General features: G+C 42.9%; 1 protein-coding gene across 2 annotated transcripts in view; it reads left to right on the top strand.

Moving 5' to 3' along the window:
• The window catches only part of tbl1xr1a (TBL1X/Y related 1a), a 44,312-nt gene that overhangs the window by 15,923 nt on the left and 6,383 nt on the right, over positions 1 to 22,006 (top strand). For both annotated transcript variants that reach the window (XM_020081125.2, XM_069522555.1), the window contains 5 exons: positions 17,787 to 17,883; positions 19,924 to 20,069; positions 20,160 to 20,385; positions 20,744 to 20,876; positions 21,364 to 21,505. In XM_020081125.2, the coding sequence (XP_019936684.1) occupies positions 17,826 to 17,883; positions 19,924 to 20,069; positions 20,160 to 20,385; positions 20,744 to 20,876; positions 21,364 to 21,505 (705 nt within the window). In that variant the 5' untranslated portion in view covers positions 17,787 to 17,825. The remainder of the gene's footprint in view (positions 1 to 17,786; positions 17,884 to 19,923; positions 20,070 to 20,159; positions 20,386 to 20,743; positions 20,877 to 21,363; positions 21,506 to 22,006) is intronic.

Consider the following 22,006-nt stretch of genomic DNA (forward strand, 5'->3'; position numbering starts at 1 on the left):
TGAGACAGAATGATAGAGATGTCAGAATATCATCACAGAGTCTTTATGTACCGGTTGCTGGTTTTAGGAGAGAATCAGCAGGGTGTCACTTACTTAAATTGTGAAGAGTCTTAGGAAAACATGACTTCTGACTCTTGGAGGTGTTATGTACTTTTATTGATGCAGTCGTATGGAACAATGAGTTGCTCCCACAAGGCTGTTGTATGAAACAATAGAAGAAATATGTCTTTGTTTTAAAATGATTCAGCCCAAAGTGTTGATTCAGTGCAGCAGTTTGCCTAGAAGTTAACTTGTATGTTACGCCTCTTCATTCTCCTAAGGAAACCAAAACCTCCACACCTCAGTGAGCTTGTCCCTGATTCACCCTCAAGTTCAAAACCAAAAAGTATTGCAGAGGAATGAAGAGAGAGAAAGTGATGCAGATAAGGCTTAGGTTATAGAACAGGGGATTAGGTTGTATTTTATTTGTCCACATCACTGGCAGGAATACAGAAATCTAAATATTCAGGCTTAGTAGTAGACATACAATAAAACAATCCCTGGATTCCATGTAATGTTTGGATAAAATGAATCTTTGATAAGGCCTAGTCAAGCTGGTATGTTAAAAGGTGAAATTCATTCCAATGGGATAGCAGTAATGAATGCTTTTCGCATGGGAGAGAAGTTAACCTGCATATTTCTATTTTTTTGCTTCAGGTGTCAATAAAGTGAAAAATGGTTTGCAGAAAAACTGAAAGACAGTCTGTCTGAAAAGTGTGGAGAGCTGCCACAAAATCCATGTTTTCGACTAGCCAGCGTGCTAGCATTTAGTTTGTAGTTTTACAACAAAACCAGTGAGTAGTGGTCACCATGTCACCAACCACCATATATTTTTTGAAAAAGATGTGCTAATACGTTTGGCTGGTGTGACTCGGCCTCTGAGTCTGAGCTGAGGTTATCAGTCTAGCTCTGTTTTATAGTACATCAAATCCGGATTCACAATTCAGTTTTTCATGTAGCTGACTTCTTGTTAATTTTATTTGATGCAGGATAGACAATCAAAGAAGGAGAGATGGACATCACAGTTAAAATAAAATGTATGAATATGATGGGCAGTTTTATAGTATATATATATATAAGTCCAAAACAAACAAAATTATTCTTTATTAGCTTTATTAGTTTAAAAGATAAGATAATCCTATATTGGTTCAACTCCCACAATGGAGACATTTGGTGTATTGCAGCAGCAAATGGGATAAAAAAGTTATAAAAGCAAGAATAAATAAGAGTGCAAGTGTAAAAACATTGAAATATAGGACAGCTTGACTGCATAGTTGAATGAAATTGAACCTGAGTGAATTTGTAGTGCAATAACTCTGAATTTTGATCATGTGCTCCAAATATAAATAACCAAAGTTTCAATCCCTCTATTTGTTAATACCTCCTACGTAAACTCACCACTTGGATTCTATAAAAGCCAACTTGTTTTTGAAATGAACTACTTGTACATGAATATAACATTTGGAACACAAAAGACAAATCTATCAGCCGGGCTTAAAAAAGTCTATTTTTGTTCTGCTCTCATTAAAGGTAGTGTCTTGCACTGGCAGGTCAGCAGGTGCTTACAGGGGTAAGAGAGATCACCACATCTTATTTTAACCCAAGACTTCAGCCTTGCTCACCTCTACCCCCAGCTGTCAATAAATTGGCTCATCCTGTTTGTCTGTCATTCACTGAAAATAGTTGTTTGTCTGGTTCTCACATACGGTAAGGGTATGTGGATTAACATCTTAATACAATAGAACAACTCAAAACAACAGGATAAAACAAGGCGTTAAAACTCACCAAACTCATGTAAAAGCCATCTCTGAAATCTATAAAATTTGTGTCACACTAATAGAAATTTAAATTACAGCAAGGCTTTGGTCAATCTTGTTTTTTTATTTGTCATTTATGTCTCATCATTCTCGAGTTTTTAAACAGAGTTAATATCTCGATGACATCATTGATTCAAACCTTTCATTGTAGTTTTTAGCTGTGTTGTTTCTGAATGTAACTTTTTGCGTTCTCGATATTTGCGTTTGACGATAGACACATCTCACTGGACTTCCTTTGTAATGCATGCCCACTTGCCACCTGTTGTGCTAAAGTCAAAATGATGCTTGGTTCTATTGTGAGAGCTGCAGATCGAGCAGTAGCCATGACTTGGTTTCTGGTATGTGCATGACCCTCTTTAGAAATGTTATTGGGATTCTGACTTAGGTTTCTTCTAATCCGTGCCAGCACGGCAATTCCCGTCGAGATAACCAGCACTGAATCAGTGGCCGTCAATGACCAGCTGCGTTCAGGTGGACACGAAGTGCCCACAGCAGGTTTGACTGACCGTCAAGCAAAGCTAGCTGGCAAGGCCAACATGCTACCATCTGTCATGACATAAAGCTAGCCTCGCTGACCTCACATAGGCCATGCGAGGCAGAACAAGCTTGCCAATGCAATCTGCCACTCCACAATTCCAGTATGCCGAGAGGGGGAGGGGTGAGCCTCATGCAGAGAGTGGTTCACCACTGTTGTCATTGCTCCTTAAACAACTGCACTGCAGAATTTATGGAGGCCCTCACTCAAGCTTACAGAACTGTCATTACATGTTTAAGCTTTTTAATTTTCCTTAATCTGAGTTTGGATTTCATTGGAAATAGCTGAACATTTTTTTGCTACTATTATCAGCCTCCCTACTGTCGGAGATGTAAATAATCTGATGAACACTGCACTGAAAGTGGTCAAAACAAACTTGAAGCTGAAGCAAAACCCAAACTCAACCCACCCACACCTTTTCTGCAGTGTTAGTGAGCTAACTGAGGAAAAAACTTGAGTGTTTAGTGGATGAGAGCAGCCTTCTTTTTTGGTTTGTACAAACGTTCTTGCGTTGGGCCCAAAAAGTGATAGACATGGAGGCTGGTCTGGTTTGGATAAACTGCTGCTGCACACAAAGTGGAGCACCTGTTAAAGAAACCCTGTCTGTCAAACAAGCTTTACATTAGTCAATCTTATTAGTTTTCATGAAAAAAGCCCCATCATTTTAAAATTTGATAATTTTAAAGATACAATCAAAGTGATATCATATAATCCTTGACAATGTAGTCGAAATGTAATTACACATTTTCATTTTTCAAATGCAACCTTGTCTGATTTACTTGCAATGTGATTATGTAATCCCATTACTGCCAAATCCTACCCATGGTTAAGTGCAGGTTGACAGTACACCATCTCTGTCCCTTTTTTCTACCTGTGCAACAGTATTAGTGTGAACATTTTTTCATTTGGGGCTCTATTGGGCAAGAGGTGAAATCAATGCATTTAGAAGTGAAATGCTATGAAAAATAGGAGTTTGTCCTGAATCATTCCACCCCCACTGCCTTGATTTCTTTCTGCTGCTCTGAAAATACAGCCAAACTGTCAGCTCTCACAGATCGTCTCAGAGGGAATGAGCCCTATTTCCACCTGCAGAGGAGAACGAGAGCAGCAGACATCACAGCCTGGGCCTCTTTTATATTTCCATGCAGGAGAGCCTTCAAAGAACATGACATCTAAATGGAATATATCACAGTCTGCAAGAGACAAGAACACACATGATGCAGTGTGTGGGTTTTCTCAGTTTCATGGCATACACCTACCTCAGTTGTCTCACACAGTCTGCAACATTAACAAAATTAAGTGCTGGACTGTTCAGTTAAAGTCAGCAGTGTCTTTTAATGCTTAAATATGTTTTTCTATATAAAATGGCCATCAAATGAAACTAATACTGATTCATTCAAATATGAGGGGGGTTGTGCCACATAGTGTCATACAGATACTGTACAGATAGAACAATAGTTTAGTTCACATCAAGCTGCGTTTCCACTGCAGAAACTTTCCCCGGGAACTAGGAACCTTTGCAGGAACTCGTTTTCACCTCAGGGACCGAGACGCTCATTGGTCGAGCACTCTAGTGTTGTATTTTAGCCAATCAATCTCCAAAATAGCTTTTCAAATATATATTTTTGTTTCATGTGCAGTTTGTTACGAGTGCCCATCTCTTTTCTGACAGCAGCAGTGTTTGTTTATCCTCCATGTTTACTGTTGCTGTAGTGTTGCTCGACTTAGCTTCATTGAAATATCAGAACCTTGTTCAAAAATATATTCTCCTTGAAAAGCATGTACACTATTTCTATTATTTATAATTGGCGGCGCTTGACTAGTACTGATACCAATGAATAATTGAGGCGGATACTTACGATATAATTACATTGTAAGTAACTCAGTAGTGTGTGAGCTTATGAAATACTGACAAATTCTCCTTTCCTAAATGTAAATGCATGGGCAACACTTTTGACAATAATTCTTGAAATATGGGCGCAAATGGAAACTAAAACAATACTGAGCATTTTTAGCAATGCAAACACAGAACAGTTTATCTGAATAGGAAATGAGCTGTCGTGATTATGCTTATTAAAAAAATACATCACACATAGCTATGGACTGTCAGTGTTGGATGCTTCAACCTTCAACACAGACATCCTTTTTTAGAAAACTGCTTCATACAGAGAGACCAGACACTATAAATATATACATTTCATTACATTCATTCACCTGCTGTTTGTGTTTCGACCAGACACCTGCTAATCTGCAGACTGCTGGTTAGTTACCAGCAGGCAGGCAGCAAGTGAAGCAAAGAATCCACAAACAACAGCAAACACTCGTGTATCCAGAGAGTAAGTCAGAGTTCAAAGACTTTTACGTTCTTACACTGGCAGATAAACTCCTTCTGGTTAGTGGATGACCCGCCTGAGCTGTAGCTGTCTGTTGTTACTGTGCACAGCTAAATTCAGAGAGCTGAAGTTCCCAATGTAATGCATTTCAAAAACAAGCAGCCCTCGTCCTCCGCCCGTCAAAGACAACAGCGGTGTTGCCTTCATTTGGCCTAAATGTCTGCATGTACATCATCACCTCACCTCTTTGGGTGGGCTTACGTTAATGAATTATAAATAACTGCTGGTAACTGTTACGCCTGGCTCTGAGGCCGCAACAACACAGACAAGGCAGCGTGATGTAGCGAATTACAATATGCTTTATTGATTTAACATAAACGGAAATGAGCGATGGAGTGTGAAAGTGAGCGTCAGTAGTGTGTGAGGGTGTTTGAGTGTTATGTAGTATGTGTGGTGCATGTTGTCAGGTGCAGAACATAACAAAAGATGCAGCAGGATGGAGATCTCAGGGATGAGTGAGAGAGAGCAAGACAGCCCACGGCAGGGGGTTTATAACAGCAAGCCAATCAGGGAGCCCTGCACAGGAACCTCCAGCCGGCTAACAATCAGCAACCTGCAAGACACACCCACACAGCATACACACCATACACAGACAGGACACAGACATGGGCTGGGGCCGTAACACCCCCCCCCATAAAGACAGGGTCCCACACGGAACCCTGGCAACCCAAGAGGTAGAAGGGAAAAGGACAAGGGAGCAGGCGATACCTGAAACAAATAAAACAGACACCAATATGAATATACAGCAAACAGATTAATCACATGGAGCCCTTGACAAGGCGTCAGCTACCACATTGTCACAGCCCTTGATATGGCGGATTTCAAGGCAAAATGACTGCAACAACAGGGCCCACCGAATTAAACGTTGGTTCGGACATTGCAGTGAACTCAGAAATGTCAAGGGGTTGTGATCTGTGAAAACAACAACAGGTCCAGAACTAACATAGACACTGAAATGCTGCAAAGCCAAAACCAAAGCCAGTGTTTCCTTTTCAATAACAGAATAATTTAACTGATGCTTATTAAACTTCCGTGAAAAAAAACAAACAGGCTTATCCACTCCCAAGTCATCAGGTTGCAGCAACACTGCTCCCGCCCCCACATAACTGGCATCTACCTCAACTTTAAAGGGCCTATCCCACAAAGGAGCAGCCAAAACCGGAGCATGACAAATAACGGCCTTCACATTCTCAAACGCAGACTGACACTCAGAAGACCAGTCAAACGTAGCTTTAGCCTTCAACAGGTTAGTAAGAGGTGCAACCACAGTTGAAAAATTCCTACAAAAACAACGATAGTACCCAACAAGCCCCAAAAACCTCATCAGTTCTTTCTTGGTTGTAGGAGGAACATAGTTATCAATAGCTTGCACCTTTGCTCTCACAGGACAAACTCTACCCTGACCCACCACACGACCAAGATAAGTAACCGTGGCCTTCGCAAAGTCACATTTGGCCAGATTCACAGTTAAATGTGCGTGAGCCAAGCGGTCAAACAACTCACCAATGCGGTCAAGATGGACGTCCCAATCATCTGAGTAAATGACAACATCGTCTAAATACACTGAACAACCTTCCAGATCTCCCACAACCCTGTTCATCAGGCGTTGGAAGGTCGCCGGCGCATTACGCAAACCAAAAGGCATGACTGAATAGGAATATAAGCCTGTGGATGTAATAAATGCTGCAATGTCTCTTGCCCTCTCAGACAGTGGGACCTGCCAATATCCCTTGAGCAAATCAAATTTGCTCACAAATTTAGCTGACCCAACCTGGTCGACACAATCCTCCACACGAGGGAGGGGAAAACAATCAGGTTTTGTGACACTATTTACTTTACGAAAGTCTGAACAAAATCTGGGCGTGTTATCCGACTTTGGAACGAGCAAGCAAGGCGAGGCCCAAGAAGAGCAGGACGGCTCCGCCATGTCATTCTCCAACATAAACTTAACCTCGGCATCAAGAAATTTTCGCTTCTCTGGATGAAGACGGTAGAACTTCTGTTTAATGGGTTTAGAATCACCTACATCAATATCATGTTCAATCAAGTGTGTGCGGGTAGGTGTGTCACTAAACAAACATGTATAATGCCTAATCAAACTAACCAACTGTGCACGTCTGGAAACCTCCAAATGGCCTAGCAAACCATCCAAATTCTGCAGAGTCTCAGAATTCTTGAGCCGGCCATATAATACAGCGTCATCAGGGCCTGGTACACCGTCCCCGCCCTGCTCTGCCATCACAGGGGATGGAGAAACAGACACACAGGCAGGATGGACATCCGATGACTGGACCCCCTGAACACCGGACTCCTGCACACGAGAATAGTATGGTTTCAATAGATTCACATGACACAGATGAGTAGAAGACCGACGGTCTGGAGTAGCAATCAGATAGTTCACGTCAGACAGTTTTTCAACCACAGAGTAAGGGCCAGAAAATTTAGCCTGAAAGGGAGATGTTACAATGGGCAACAGAACAAGGACCTGATCTCCTGGGAGAAAAACACGATCTTCAACCCGACGGTCATAATGTTTTTTCATTTTGCTCTGTGCACCCACCAACTTACTCTTAGCCACCTCCTGAGCCCTATACAACCTGTATCTAAAACCATAAACATACTCCAGAAGGTTTCGTGGAGGATCCGCCTCCTTCCAGTTGTCACGCAACAGGGCCAAAGGGCCCCGAACAGTATGGCCGAATACAAGGTCGTTGGGACTAAACCCTATACTCTCCTGCACAACTTCCCTCGCGGCCAACAACAGCCACGGTAAACCCTCTTCCCAGTCACCCTTCATCTCAACACAATACGCACGCAACATCGCCTTTAAGGTCTGGTGAAATCGCTCCAGAACACCTTGACTTTGTGCATGGTAGGCAGAGGCCTGATTGTGCTTAACACGCAACTGCTTCAGGACCTGCGAAAATAGATGCGATGAAAAGTTAGACCCCTGGTCGGACTGGATGACCCTGGGAATACCAAAAATAGCTATAAACTGCGACAAAGCACGCACCACAGACCTGGTTGTGATTGTTCGCAGTGGATAGGCAGCTGGGTACCTTGTGCTCTGGCACATCACTGTCAACAAGTAACAAACTCCTGACCTTGAAGGGGGCAAGGGCCCCACACAATCAATAACAAGGTGTTCAAAAGGCTGCCTCACAGCTGGTATTGGGAACAAAGGAGCAGGCTTGAGTGTCTGATTAGGTTTACTGGTAAATTGGCATGTATGGCACGACTTAATGTAGGCCGACACATCTCTTTTCAGTCGGGGCCAAAAGAAATACCTCAGGATGCGGTCGTACGTCTTCCTGACGCCCAAATGACCACTCTCGTTGTGGGACATCTGCAACACCAAACTGCGAAACTTAGTGGGAACAACAACTTGGTAAACAGGATCCCCAACAAAATTTTCCCACTGAGGCACCCATTTCCTCACCAACACACCATTATCAATAAAATAACACTGAGCGTGATTTCCCACCTCACCAACAGGGCAAACCATCTCCCGCAACGCCTTAAGGGAGACATCCGTTTGCTGCTGCTCCACCAACTCACTGTAAGAGACAGACCAAGGTACATCAGAACATTTTACATCATGCTGCAGTGAACTGTCAACTTCTTCTGCGGAACTCCCATCCGCCTGCGTGCGCGCCATTGCCCGCGTCACAGCGCATGCAGTAAATACATCAGGGAACTCCCTCTCGTTCTTATCAGGTTCACTGCTAACGAGGGGAACCGGAACCACAATAGGAGGGGGAACCTCCCCCCAAACCTTGCTACCGCATATGCCATTACCCAGAATCACTTCAATTCCATCCAGAGGTAAAGCCGGGCGCACACCAACCACCACTTCACCCTGAAAAAGATCACAAGACAACATCATTTTATGCTGAGGCACGCGCAAAACTTTCAATCCCATCCCAAGCACAGGGATAAATGAGCCGGTGTAAGTCTCATCTGAAAACGGTAAGACTGACGTCAAAATAAAAGAATCGAAAGCAGCCGTATCCCGCAGTATCTTTACGCGCACTTTCTTGTCACTACCTACCAGGGAAACAACACCGTCACTGATAAACGGCTTAAAAGACTTGAGCCCCACACCGGCTACCTGAGGCCCCGCCTCAGTACCTGCCGTCAAATCCTCCAAGACCGGCGCAACAAACATTGCTGGCTTGGGGGTAAAACTGGACTCAGTGTGCTTCAACCTGGACTTTAACGCATAACAATCACGCCTCCAATGGCCCCGTTTGTGACAATAATTACAAACTTTATTAGACTCACGTGCACCACGTTCGTCCCTCTGCTGGTCTGTTGGTCTTACAGGGCGCCCAGACCCAGAACTGCCACCGGAGAAAGCGTCCCTGTGCCCGCCACCGCGAGCCACAGGAGCATCCCCCCCGTGCGTCAGCACATAATCATCGGCCAAGGCAGCGGCCTCAGCTGTCGTTTTAACTTTGCGCTCACTGATGTAAGTAGCAATGCGCTCCGACAGCGAGTTCTTGAACTGCTCCAAAATAACCAGCTCCCGCAGACCATCATATGACTCAACATCTGTAGCAACACACCAGCGATCAAAATAAGTGGACAAGTCACGTGCAAACTCCATGTGAGACTTCTCACCTCTCTTCCCAGTCCTAAATCGCTGGCGATAAGCCTCAGGGACAAGCTCAAACGCCTTCAGAATAGCTGATTTTACTGTTGCGTAATTCCCACACTCACTGCTACTCAAGGACGAATAAGCCTCCTGGGCCCTGCCGGTTATCACACACTGCAACAACAATGCGCGTGTGGCCTCAGACCACCCCCGTGCATCCCCCAGACGCTCAAACATTAGAAAAAACGTCTCTGGATCACGTTCATTAAATTTGGGCACAAGCCTCAAATCACTCAAATCATTACCAGCATCAGCACGTACCGCATTTCCCCCAGACACAGAGGGACCACCAGGTAACAAACCAGCCGCTGCTCTGTCCTCACGAGCCACCTGCAGCTGTTGCCTCTGCAGCTCCAGTTTCGCCAACTCAGTCTCCTGCTTAATCCTCTCCAAAGAAAGCTCCTTCTCTGCCTCAAACTTCAGACGCAACTCCAGCAACTCCTTTTGCTGCTCGAAGGACAACCCAAGACCAACACCAAGACTCGCAACCGAGTCATCACACACAGAAGCACCAGCTTCTTTCACGGTGCCCAAAACCTTCATTTTACACAAATGCACCTTCAAATTGGACCGAATGGTCTCCTTAACACGTCTGTCCCCTACATCGACCTCATAATAGTCCACTATTTTAAGCAACTGCTCCCTAGAACACTCATCCAACCACTGCTCAGACGGCTCCTCCAAAAACGCCTTCACTATTACATCCATCTCAATCACTTGCGAGAAAAACAGAAAAAGTAAAATGTCAGACCCACCTGTGCGCCTTCAGTCGGAGTTCCCCCGCTAGTTATCTGCCTAACCAGAAACTAACTACCTAACTCCCCCCTAGTCTTCATGAGGCGTAGCGGCGGGTATTTATGCACCTAGAGCCCGCTGGTTCGAAAGCAGCCACCAGTAAACTGGTCACCACCCCGAAACCACGGACAGTGCTCCCGAGCAGGTTATGGGAAAAGGGGAAAGGGAAGCTCTCAACCACCGTACCCCAACACTAACAACCCCCGCCGACGAATCCCAAAGGAGAGACGCCGCTAAACTTACCAGGAAAAACTCCGACAGAACACTGCACACACACCGTGTCCGACACTCACCTTTCTCCGCTTCCGCCAAAGTCCGTTCCGCATGAATGAATGAAAAAAAAAAAAAACCGGCTCCAGGAAAAACACACCTCCTCACAACTCACAAACGCATGCGCGCCAACACACAAAGGGAGAAACACGTCACCGTTCACCTAGGGAATCCCCACAAAGGGAACCCCACAAACCCGACGTCACACGCCGCACAAGATCAGTCAATCACATCCAACAAGCGCCGCTAATTACACAGACAACAATACCCAATTACTGCGCTCACTCAGAACGTCAAAGACGAAATACGTACCAACAAGGCAAAAAAAAATCCACTAAACGCCCAGCACTTATCCCGGACGAGCCCCCAACTTTGTTACGCCTGGCTCTGAGGCCGCAACAACACAGACAAGGCAGCGTGATGTAGCGAATTACAATATGCTTTATTGATTTAACATAAACGGAAATGAGCGATGGAGTGTGAAAGTGAGCGTCAGTAGTGTGTGAGGGTGTTTGAGTGTTATGTAGTATGTGTGGTGCATGTTGTCAGGTGCAGAACATAACAAAAGATGCAGCAGGATGGAGATCTCAGGGATGAGTGAGAGAGAGCAAGACAGCCCACGGCAGGGGGTTTATAACAGCAAGCCAATCAGGGAGCCCTGCACAGGAACCTCCAGCCGGCTAACAATCAGCAACCTGCAAGACACACCCACACAGCATACACACCATACACAGACAGGACACAGACATGGGCTGGGGCCGTAACAGTAACCCAAGGCATATATGCTTTAGATAGATAGATAACTTTATTAATCCCACATGGGGGAAATTCAGTTGCCATAGCAGCTTCATATTTAGATGTATCTCATATTGTGAGGTACAGACCCCCTTCTCTTCCAATATGTTTTCACTCTGGCTCTCTCAGGCTAAATCCATACTGATACATTTTTGTTTGAAAATGCATCAAACCTACTTCTATAGATATGCTTGGTGCCCACACTACTCCGGGGTTTTAGAGCCGCTAATACGGAGAAGCCTTGTTTTAGTTTGAAAACTCCGGGGCAGAATGAGGATGGGTAGAAATTGAGATGTTTGGAAACAAGGATGTAAACTCTCATATTCTTGCTGATTGTTTGTTTTCAGTCACAATGTAGCCTTTGCTGATTCGTGAGGCTTCTATCACATTACCGTTCTCTAGAAATAAACAACTGGCATTATCCTCAGCTACCAGTGCAGAACACAACATGGATTATAAATTACCAGTGTTGGTGATACTGTTGTCTTTGCTGACAGTTGTTATGTAGTGTACGTGTTTTTGGGCCTGTTAGTATTGACAGGGATTAATACTGACATGGAGCCAAATGCTTGTATGGACAGAGATTTTTGTTTGAAAATGCAATTTCAAACAAAAACCTAGTTGTATGGATGTTGCCTCAGCAACATGTTACATGTGGAAACAGGTTCTGTGCTGCATGGCTGTCATTGTCATGTCCTGATTTTCTTTTGGTGTCCCTCCATCCTCCCTCCCTCTCTTCCTCTTTGAGCTGTGACTTGATTTAAAATGTACAGTATGGGCCCAGTTTGCCACTGGCAGCAGTCAGAGGCAAACTGGGGAGAGGGAGAGAGAGAGAGAGAGAGGAGAGAAAAAAAGAAAAGCAAAGCAGAGACAGAGATTCCCTTCTTCTCTACCATCCTCCCATCCCCCACCTCCCTCTTTTCTCCCACACTGTCAACACAGAGGCTGGAGCCGGTGGCTCCACAGCGCCACTGCAGTGGCATGGTTGTGGAGGGGAAGTGCATGTCACTGTTTACAAACACGTGGTCCTCCCCAGGCTCTGCTGCTGTCAGATGGGATTTAAACAGAGGGTATCAGTGATCTGTGACTCAACAGTCTGCAGGTTTTCATTTCAACCAAACACAACATCGGTGCCTCCTATGCTGTTTCAAGTGTGTTATTCAGGTCAGCGTTTGTGTTTGCTTCAAATGAATTCCTGCATGTTCTGAAGCCTTAATAAGCTCAGCACCCACCATCATAGATCATAAAAAATATATTCTTAGAGAAATGTACCTTTACTAATGTCCAGATTACAATCTAGAGTGATGCCATATGTCTTAGATTCATCCTGAAATTATGTTTTAAGACATTTATTTTGGGCAGTTTCCTGTTTTTGAGGAATTTTCCAGATACAACTGGTCATGGCAGCAGACACCATGACTCCTAAATCTTTAAATATGATCATCTGTCTTGAAACCTACATTTGACACACTGAATTTGGGCAAATGTATAGTTTTAGAATGAAAAAAAAACAATCGCAATGTACACCCTTTAATTTTCACTGTATATTTTAAATTGTTCAAAATATATATGCCACCATAACTCTGAACCTGCTGTTATATCACCCAAAAAACTACAAACAATGGGTTTGGAAGTATTTAAGGGCTAGTGAATAAATGGTTTTATTTTGTTTGTAATGGAAGCTCTAATTCAGTTTAATTAGATTATGCTTAGGAGGCGGATGAACGCAATAGGCCTAAAAGTTGTTTGTCTCCGTTGTGTGGTTTCAGCTGCTTTAAATACAGTATGTGACTGTACATTCAATCAAGTGATTTAACCCTGAAGTACATTTATAGACAGATTGTAATAATGCGTATCAGGCCTTCATTCCTTTGAGCTGGTTAACTGGATGGATGGAGTGAGTTTCTGTCAGTTTGAATGAGAGCTAGCACCTTGTTTTGTCTCCGTGTAGTTTTCTTGCATAATAAAAATTGACTATCACACTGATTTTCTTACATTATAGAAAACAAACAGTAATTGTATCGTGGGGACTATCAAGTTTAAAGTTTTAGTGGTGACATACAAAATTCGGTCTTTTAAATTCTAGCTTGAATTACGTTTCTGGAATCAGAGTTTGGGTCCTGTGACATAAATGGTGCTTCAGAGCCACTTTCCACTTTCCCGAGAACTAAAGTCACCAGGTAACTAAAGCTACTTGTCATGAATTTGGTGAATGTTTGTTGGAATATTTAAATCTGATATTTCACTCATCTCTTTTGGACAGGTCATTAATAACCTGTAAGAAAAGGAACATGATGTAGTTAAATATATCATCAAAACCAATTACCTCAGAGTTGCAATGCACTGTATAACGTGAACAGGTGTGTCACTGTGTATTTCATTCTTCTGAGGAGTGACAAGAAACATTGAGATGTAACTATAGTGGTGAGTTAAGTCTCTTTTAATTACCTGGCTCTGAACATATTCTTAGGCAGTTTTTCTGCCTCCCTGTTATAGTTTCGATGGAGGCTGACTGTCATACATCGCTGCCGTAAACACACAGTAACCACAGAGTGCAGGGGTGTGGCGTGTTTCAAAGTTAGCAGGCAGCTGAACTGTAAACCGCTGTAAATTAGAAGTGAAAGCAGCCCGGCAGCTGCTTATGATTTAATAATAGGCCTAATTTAGAGTACAGTATGTCTGCAATGCCAGGACAGGAGTAATGGCTCATGTCAGCATGACCGAATGTTTCTAGTTAGCACCGGGCCACGCAACTCAATCACAATTACAAACACTTGTAGCAGTGTTTGTAATTGTGATTGAGCTCAAAGCGCCACGCAAGGTGGTTTGTATGTGTGTCGACCTGCTGTAGATGTGACCCCCAGAACAGTCTGCTCACTGACAGCCTTCTCTGTGGAAGTCGTCTGTCACCCGAGACTGAAGGGTCCGGGCACATCACCGAGCTGACTAACCTCTTCTCCTGCTGTCTTGGCTACAGAGTTGTCTCGCGAGTCTTTGACAGATCCCCGAGCAACTCAGCCATGGCAGCATTATTCTCCTGTGAAGGTGATGCAACTGGCCAGGGTCGTCTGTTGTTGTCGGAAGCATTAGCCACATTAGTCCCCTGCAACTTTAGACAGCGCCATGTGTGTTGTGTAGATGTATATCACATTTGCTTTGTAGTAACCTGTTTCCCCTCAGGTTGACGTTGAAGATTAATCGAATCTCATCATCTCTTCTAATTACCTGTGGAGAGTGTATGAGATGATGGTATCACTGCGTGAAATCCCCTCCTCCTCCTCCTCCTCCCCCTCCTCCCCCTCCTCCTGTCTGGGTTTGATATTCTGCAGTGTTCAGGCTAAGGGTCATCTTAAATGTTTTCCCGTGCCAGACGACGAGAATCTTAACATCCTGGGAAATTAAATGTAACCTGGTGCTCACAGTAGCCAGGAGACTGTATTTCATCCACTTAAAAGCCATTAAATGCACAGAAAGCCTGCTTCTCCTGGGAGAGGGGGCTGCAGACATTGAGCTTCAGGCATTACATGGCTGATTATTCTCAGGGGAAATGGACTTAAAGCTGCTCCTTGTTTGGATTCTCCTAGAGTTTTTAAAGTTGTATTACCTAATGCTTTTGGGGTTCACACAACCACAGACAAAAGTAATGTTGAATCTTGACCCCCTGACATGTGCTCGGATGCACATGCAAGAAGTCAGTTTGTGCATGAAATGAAAAAATAATAGTCAAGTAGCCATTTTTAGAGGCTGCTTATTAACACTAACTAAGTTCAGTGTTCAGTGTTATGGTTTCAACACAGATGACTAAATTCTCCACTTCTGGCATTACAACATGTGCTTGTGCAACTGTCAATTACTGTCCATCTACTCCCCCACCCGGAAAGGAGTTTCAACTTGCTGTTAACATGAGACCAGTTTCTGGATATTAGATAATGACATCTGATCTCAGCACCATTGCTTCTACACCTGTTTTGACAAGATCTTTTTCTTATCTCGATTCTGCCTGCATGGGGAATGGATCTCAAGATGGCAGTGATATCGGTGGAGGTCATTGGCTTGTTAGCCACATGTTGAACCAAGGGAAGTGAGGCAAGACACTCCTCAGGGATCTCTATGGCGTGCAAGTGGTCAATAGGCAGTTGTTCGTTGTTGTTAAAAAGGCTAAAGTTACTTGCAGGTGTGCAAAGTGAAAACTGAAAAAACCCAAAAAAGAGTTTGATGTGTGGGGATGTGTTGCTTCATGCATTGATGGTTTGATGAAATATGATCCAGTAAGAGAGTGATAAATCCATAAACATGCAACTTCATTACAGTATGGAGAGGTAAATGCGGACTGTGGTGTTCACATAACATTTCATTTCATCAGCCAACATAGCACCTTGCTGGGTGACGTTCCAATGTGATGTGGCAAAAGTTGATGCGCAGTTCTGATGTGGCTCTGATGATAAAACAGAGTCATTAGATAAGTTTGGTAGTAGTAGTGTAAGCTCAGTTAATGCCTAGTTTACACAAGTTTTGCCTGATTTTCCGCTTGCAAAAACTTCAGATCAGAGCCAAATCGGTGATTGATAGGCTAAATAACCAGACAACATGGTGAAACCCCATGGTCGCTTGTCAGTTGTGTGGTATGAATTCACAATGACTCCCGATCATAAAACAGCAAGCCATAAGGTGTGAACTTCACAGCAATCCAACTTTAAAAGTCATGTCTAATTTAACTTAACTTGGGCATATTGGAAGAGGTGCTGCTGTATGTGCTGGTTGGTGAGGAAAACTTAAATCCAGGCATGCACGAGGAGGAGTTAGGCGACTAGTCAAGTTGTTGGACAGTTGTTTTTTGTTTGAAGAATGCAGACTGTACAGATTGCATTTGCTCCTGGCTGAGATCCAATTACAATGCAGCGTAGAGGTCATTTGTTCAATCCAGACAACTGACTGCAGTGTGTTTTTATACTTTGACACATACTTTCTTCATCCATGTTGGGACTGCATGTCAACAATCAACGGTTATCCAACTATCAACTAAGGCCCCGAACACACGGGTATTAACATGTGGCTTTTGTGATCCAATCACAAGCGGACAGGGTACAGAGTACAGGTGTGAGCGCACTCAAATCAGATAGCGATCCAATCCGCCAGACCACATTCAGAGGTGGTCTGGGCCATGTTCTTTCAGCAGTGTGTGTGCAAATGCTTCCTGGGTCACATATAAAGAACCATCTATACTCAGCTAACATCCTCTAACAGTTTCACCACGAATCCAATGTATATTTTCTCTTCTGGTTGATTTGTTTGTAGCCACCGCCACAGTATCAACACTAATCACCACATAATGATCAAGACTTTCCTTAAATTGGTAAAATCTTTCTTCACAGCTGAACGAGATTCATTCAAACTCTCCTGACTCGTCTCTCTACCTCTCTTTCGCTCGCTCAGCCTGACACACGCACACACAGTAACACACACAGCGACATCAGAAACATCTGTAAACTCAGACTGGCTCAAAGCGACATTGTTTGGTCTTAACTAACACAAATGACGTAGGTGTTCATTTGCATGTAGAGTGTGGACGTGAGATCCGATCACAAGTGGTCACAGGAGACGCATTCAGGACACACTTCAATGCTGGGTGTGAACACACGTACTTAACGCTGGCCACTTGTGATCAGATCTCTCAAGGACGGATGTTAATACCAGGTGTATAGAGAGCCTATCTGATCATTCTGTCTCTATGAGCTGCCTTAAATATGCATTCTGAAAACACCTCTAACCCCCCTATCCTATACAAGTTATATATTTCAGAGCTGGGTAATATAATCAGTATTAATAATGATCACAATTTAATTTTGAGCAATATGACAAAAGTCCAATATATATCAATATAATACGTATGCATTGTATAAGAACAGTGACGAGGTACAACACAAAATCGATCGACCTCAGATTTGTAAAATGTTTTGCTGTTTTTCAAGTGTTTGTCATTAAGAATAGATTAAAACCACAACCCTTAAACAAACATCAGTTTGAAAATAAATAATAATGCGACATTTATCTTGATAATTATTGACATCAACTGATATGAAAATGTTGGTCATACAATTTAGCCCAATATTTAAGCATTGAAATATTCAAATGAAATGAATGAGATAGGTCTGTTTCATTTCTCTTTCCTCTGTTTCAAATGTTTATAATCACATATATCAAATATGCGAATGAGCTGATCTGATACTGGATATGGGGAAATTGGTTATGGGTCTGTTACTGACTCAAATAGCTGGATAATGTATTGTCACAAGGGGCTGATTCAATTCAATGTTAACAGCTACATACTACATTTAATTAGTCTTCATTTTATTCTGATGAAAAGTTGTTGATGCTCAAAAACTCACATACTTCTTTTTCTGTGCTGTGGTCACATTTACTTCTTCTCTGAGCAGCAGCAGTGAGTATCTCCCTCCATTGTTCAACCTCTTTCTCTGTGTTTCCAGGTGTGTGTGTGCTGACCTCATGGTGTAACGGGAGTAAAGATGAGCATTAGCAGTGATGAGGTCAACTTCCTGGTCTACAGATACCTACAAGAGTCAGGTATCCTCCAGTCCTTTTACTCATCATATATTCATCAATCTTATTTGAAATACAGCTGCTTTAGAATCTAACCCACTGGGCTGTGGTAATAAATATATTGATAATTGATTAGTGCCTTGCTCTCCTACAATCTTTCATATACACCTATTGTCTTTTGTTTTTCTTTTCGTTTCAAATGTGGATGTCCCTGAGCAGCATCGTGTTGAATGAGTATCAGTGATGTTGCTAATTAATTAAAAGATGTTTTGGTTCAATGCATTTACAAAGGTGTCTCTGTTCTTTAGCCTACCCTCACTGATAGACATTGGCTGGACAAAATAAAAAGAAATACTACCTAATGTAGCTCAACAGGACAGCATCCTCCACAGTGATCATACAGTTGAATCAGGAAGTGGTTATTGTGAGTTTTGAATTGTCATTGACTGACTGACTGCTGAGAGAAAATTAGGTAAATTCCACAAACACCCGAGAGCTGCCGGTTAGTTTGTTAGGCCAACTTGATCATTGTGTGTACATAACACAGTTGGTGTATGAAGGCCAGAGTTTGGTGAATCAACAGTGTCTGTCCACAGTGTTGCATACAGGTACAATAGTGAGCCATACAGTGGGATACTGTGATTAATCTCTCATAGGTTTTAAATGGTCTGTATTCAAATTACATATTCATATCAGAGCAGAGGAGACGGCTCAGCTGCTACTGCTTCACTGTTACACGTGTGGAATGATGTTATGTAGTGTCTGTAATTTACCTTCCTGTTCCCTAATCTCATATGTATCATGTTCCAAAATATATTTGATAAGACATAGACGGCTCATCTAAATTAATTCTGTCACAGTTGTATTATTGATTCAAATATTGGAAGATAAAAGGGATATTGAAAAAGTGCTGAAGTCAGAAGGCAGTGACAGATTTATATTTGCTTTAAAGGGCTTGTTTTTATGATGACAGGCCTGGGTTATGGCCCTGGCACGTTATCACGTTGTGCATTTTTTATAGATGGAGGGAAACTGTCTGCCTTTAAAATCTGGGTCTGTGCTCAGTCTGTGCTCAGTTGTGGTGAAATGAATGAGCGACAGACTCTTAAATTAACATAGAGCCTGTGCTCACCATATGCAGTGAGTAGTTGTTCATGACTTTAAGGATTGTTTTTTTTGAGCAAAACAAATGTGTGTCTTAGTGAGGCACATCCAGACGACTATGTTTTACTTTTAAAACGAACCACTGTTGCTGTGTTTACGCCTGCCTTCCACATTACTGCAGAGTTTACCGGTGCCTAAAACTAAGAGGTTTTGGAAATACTGTTAGTTTGAAAACTCCAGGGCTGAGTTTTAGTATGAATGGGCAAAAACTGAGACAGTTGAAAAGTGGACACATTCTCTTACTGGTGAATCAGTCATTTTCAGTCATGACTCAGCCACCAGTGGTGAAGGCAAAATGTAGTGCATGTTTATTGTCATGAAAAGTTCCCCCTCATTGTCGATCCAAGAAAAGAAATCTGTTTTTACATTGGAACATTGCTGTTTCTCCTTTCGTAGTTTTTGTTCTAAGTATGCAGAGTAGATAATGTCTGTGTATTCCCTGAACAGTCTCAGGTGTTTTAGTGTGGATGGAGATGATACAAAACATTTTTTTTAAATGAAACCGTGTGAGTATGGATGTAGCCTTAGTGTGGAGATTAAAGTTGGGAATTCCCATTAGGCCATGGCCTATTTAATAATTCTAATTACTGTGAATGATTGGATAACACAACAGCTATAAATAGACACTGGGAGAGATGTGCAACACTGTATGGTTTGATTATTCCATTTGGTTTATGAATACAAAATGTCACATTGCACAACGTGCTTCAGGAGTATCGCAGCACTTTCCTGCATTGTAATCAGGGACATCTATGTCTTTATGGTACAAAATGAATGTCTTTAATATGTTGTGTTGTATTAGAGTTGGGGTAAATAATATGTCTGATAAATAGTGTATTGTTGCTTTCCAGTGTTCCAAATGTACCTCATTCTAATATTCCCTCTTCATCTCTTCTCCAGGGTTCTCCCACTCAGCATTCACATTTGGTATAGAGAGTCACATCAGTCAGTCCAACATCAATGGTGCTCTGGTTCCCCCTGCTGCCCTCATCAGCATCATCCAGAAGGGCCTGCAGTACGTCGAGGCAGAAGTCAGCATCAATGAGGTAGGACAGGAGTAGGCTAATAAAAACTCTTTCTTTCTTTCCTCTTCCCACGTCTCCCCCCTCTGACTGGTTTCTTCTCCCTTTCTACAGGACGGGACGTTATTTGACGGGCGGCCCATTGAGTCTCTGTCCCTAATTGACGCGGTGATGCCGGACGTCGTTCAGACGCGGCAGCAGGCCTACAGGGACAAGATGGCCCAGCAGCAGGCCGCCGCTTCAGCGCCAACGTCGGCCACTGGAGGCAGTATTGCTGGCAATGCCAAGAACGGAGAGAATACTGCCAACGGGGAGGAGAATGGAGCCCACGCCTTAGCAAGTGAGTCACTGACATTAATGCCCAATTCATGCTTCTGTCTTGAAAATAAACTGTAGCCTATGTGTAGACATGCAGAGCCCTACGCCGTACCCTGACAAAAAAAGTAATTACGCGTTGAGGCGACCACAAGAGCTGTGGTCTGCCTGGTCCAACAGACTCACCACCATTTTTGAAATGAGTTGTAGGAACGAACACGGACGTCTTTCTTCCGTTGGTTGCTGTTTTTTTTACTTTGTTTCGTCCAACTACATCATTTATTTTTGACTTCATTAATTTCTATTTATTATAGAATTGTGAAGACTGTCAGGAGGTTGATAGTGTCTGGATATTCTTCTCACTCTTCTAATTATGTCCTCAGACAACCACGCAGACCTGATGGAGGTGGATGGAGACGTGGAGATCCCTCAGAATAAGGCCATGGTCTTGAGGGGCCATGAGTCAGAGGTCTTCATCTGTGCCTGGAACCCAGTCAGCGACCTGCTGGCATCAGGGTGAGTCAACCTCCCCCACCCCCACCTTTCTCCGATCACCCTGGTCTCTTTTGTTTTATAAATAAAACAAGTGAACTCTCACTGTTCTGATGAACTTCATGCCTCAGTTATTTGAAAAAAATAAGTAAGTGCAATTACTGAGATTAGTGACTGATCTATTGCTTAAGGTTCAATGCGAGGTGTCAAATTAAAACACAGGAAATGCCAATTTTCACAATACTAGAAGCTTGTTAATCCACATTAAATACCCATTATTATCATTATTATTATTATTATTATTATTGCATATACTTGATAATTGCTGTTATTTTTCTGATTGCGATTGTGTGAAATTCCATTGTCTAAATTATAATAAACAAATTAAAATAATTGTTTAAAGCAGTTAAAAGTAACATGGACAAGATTTTACCACTACAACTTGAAACAATACCTATCCTGGCAACACATTTGTGTATGGAAGTTAGCTTAATGTTGTCGTCTGTCTCAGGTCTGGTGATTCGACGGCTCGTATCTGGAACCTGAGTGAGAACAGTACAAGCAGCTCCACACAGCTGGTCCTGAGACACTGCATACGAGAGGGAGGGCAGGATGTCCCTAGCAACAAAGACGTCACCTCGCTAGACTGGAATGTAAGGACACTGACACACACACACACACACACACACATGATGTAACGTGAGTCACCCAGCGTGGCTGTATTGATTTAAAAAATGGGACCAGATGAAAGTCGTGGTAGCACCAGAAAGATTTCTGAATGTTTCTCTGTCATCCTGCTGTACAATTTAAAGTATGGTTGTTTCTGTTCTTTCTGATGATTTCCACTGTTGATTAAAAGGCTTTAAACACACTGTACTTACTGTACTGTACAGTAACATACAGCATCTCCGTACACTATAATGATAAATTACACCAAACGCTTCCCTCCCAGAGGAACTCCCAGTGAGCGCTGAACATAAGTTTTGATGATATCGAACGCTGGAGTATCACAGAGTGGAATTTTCCCTTCAGTTCAGCCAGTGGGCTGTAAAGCTGAGCCAAGGGCAGAGGCAAATATTTCCTGGAAAGTGTCCACGCTGATGGAAAACACAGGCCTCTCTCTCATGATACCAGCTGAATCACAGAAAACCTTC

The sequence above is a fragment of the Paralichthys olivaceus genome, chromosome 3 (genome assembly GCF_024713975.1).
Source record: "Paralichthys olivaceus isolate ysfri-2021 chromosome 3, ASM2471397v2, whole genome shotgun sequence".
Taxonomy (NCBI): domain Eukaryota; kingdom Metazoa; phylum Chordata; class Actinopteri; order Pleuronectiformes; family Paralichthyidae; genus Paralichthys; species Paralichthys olivaceus.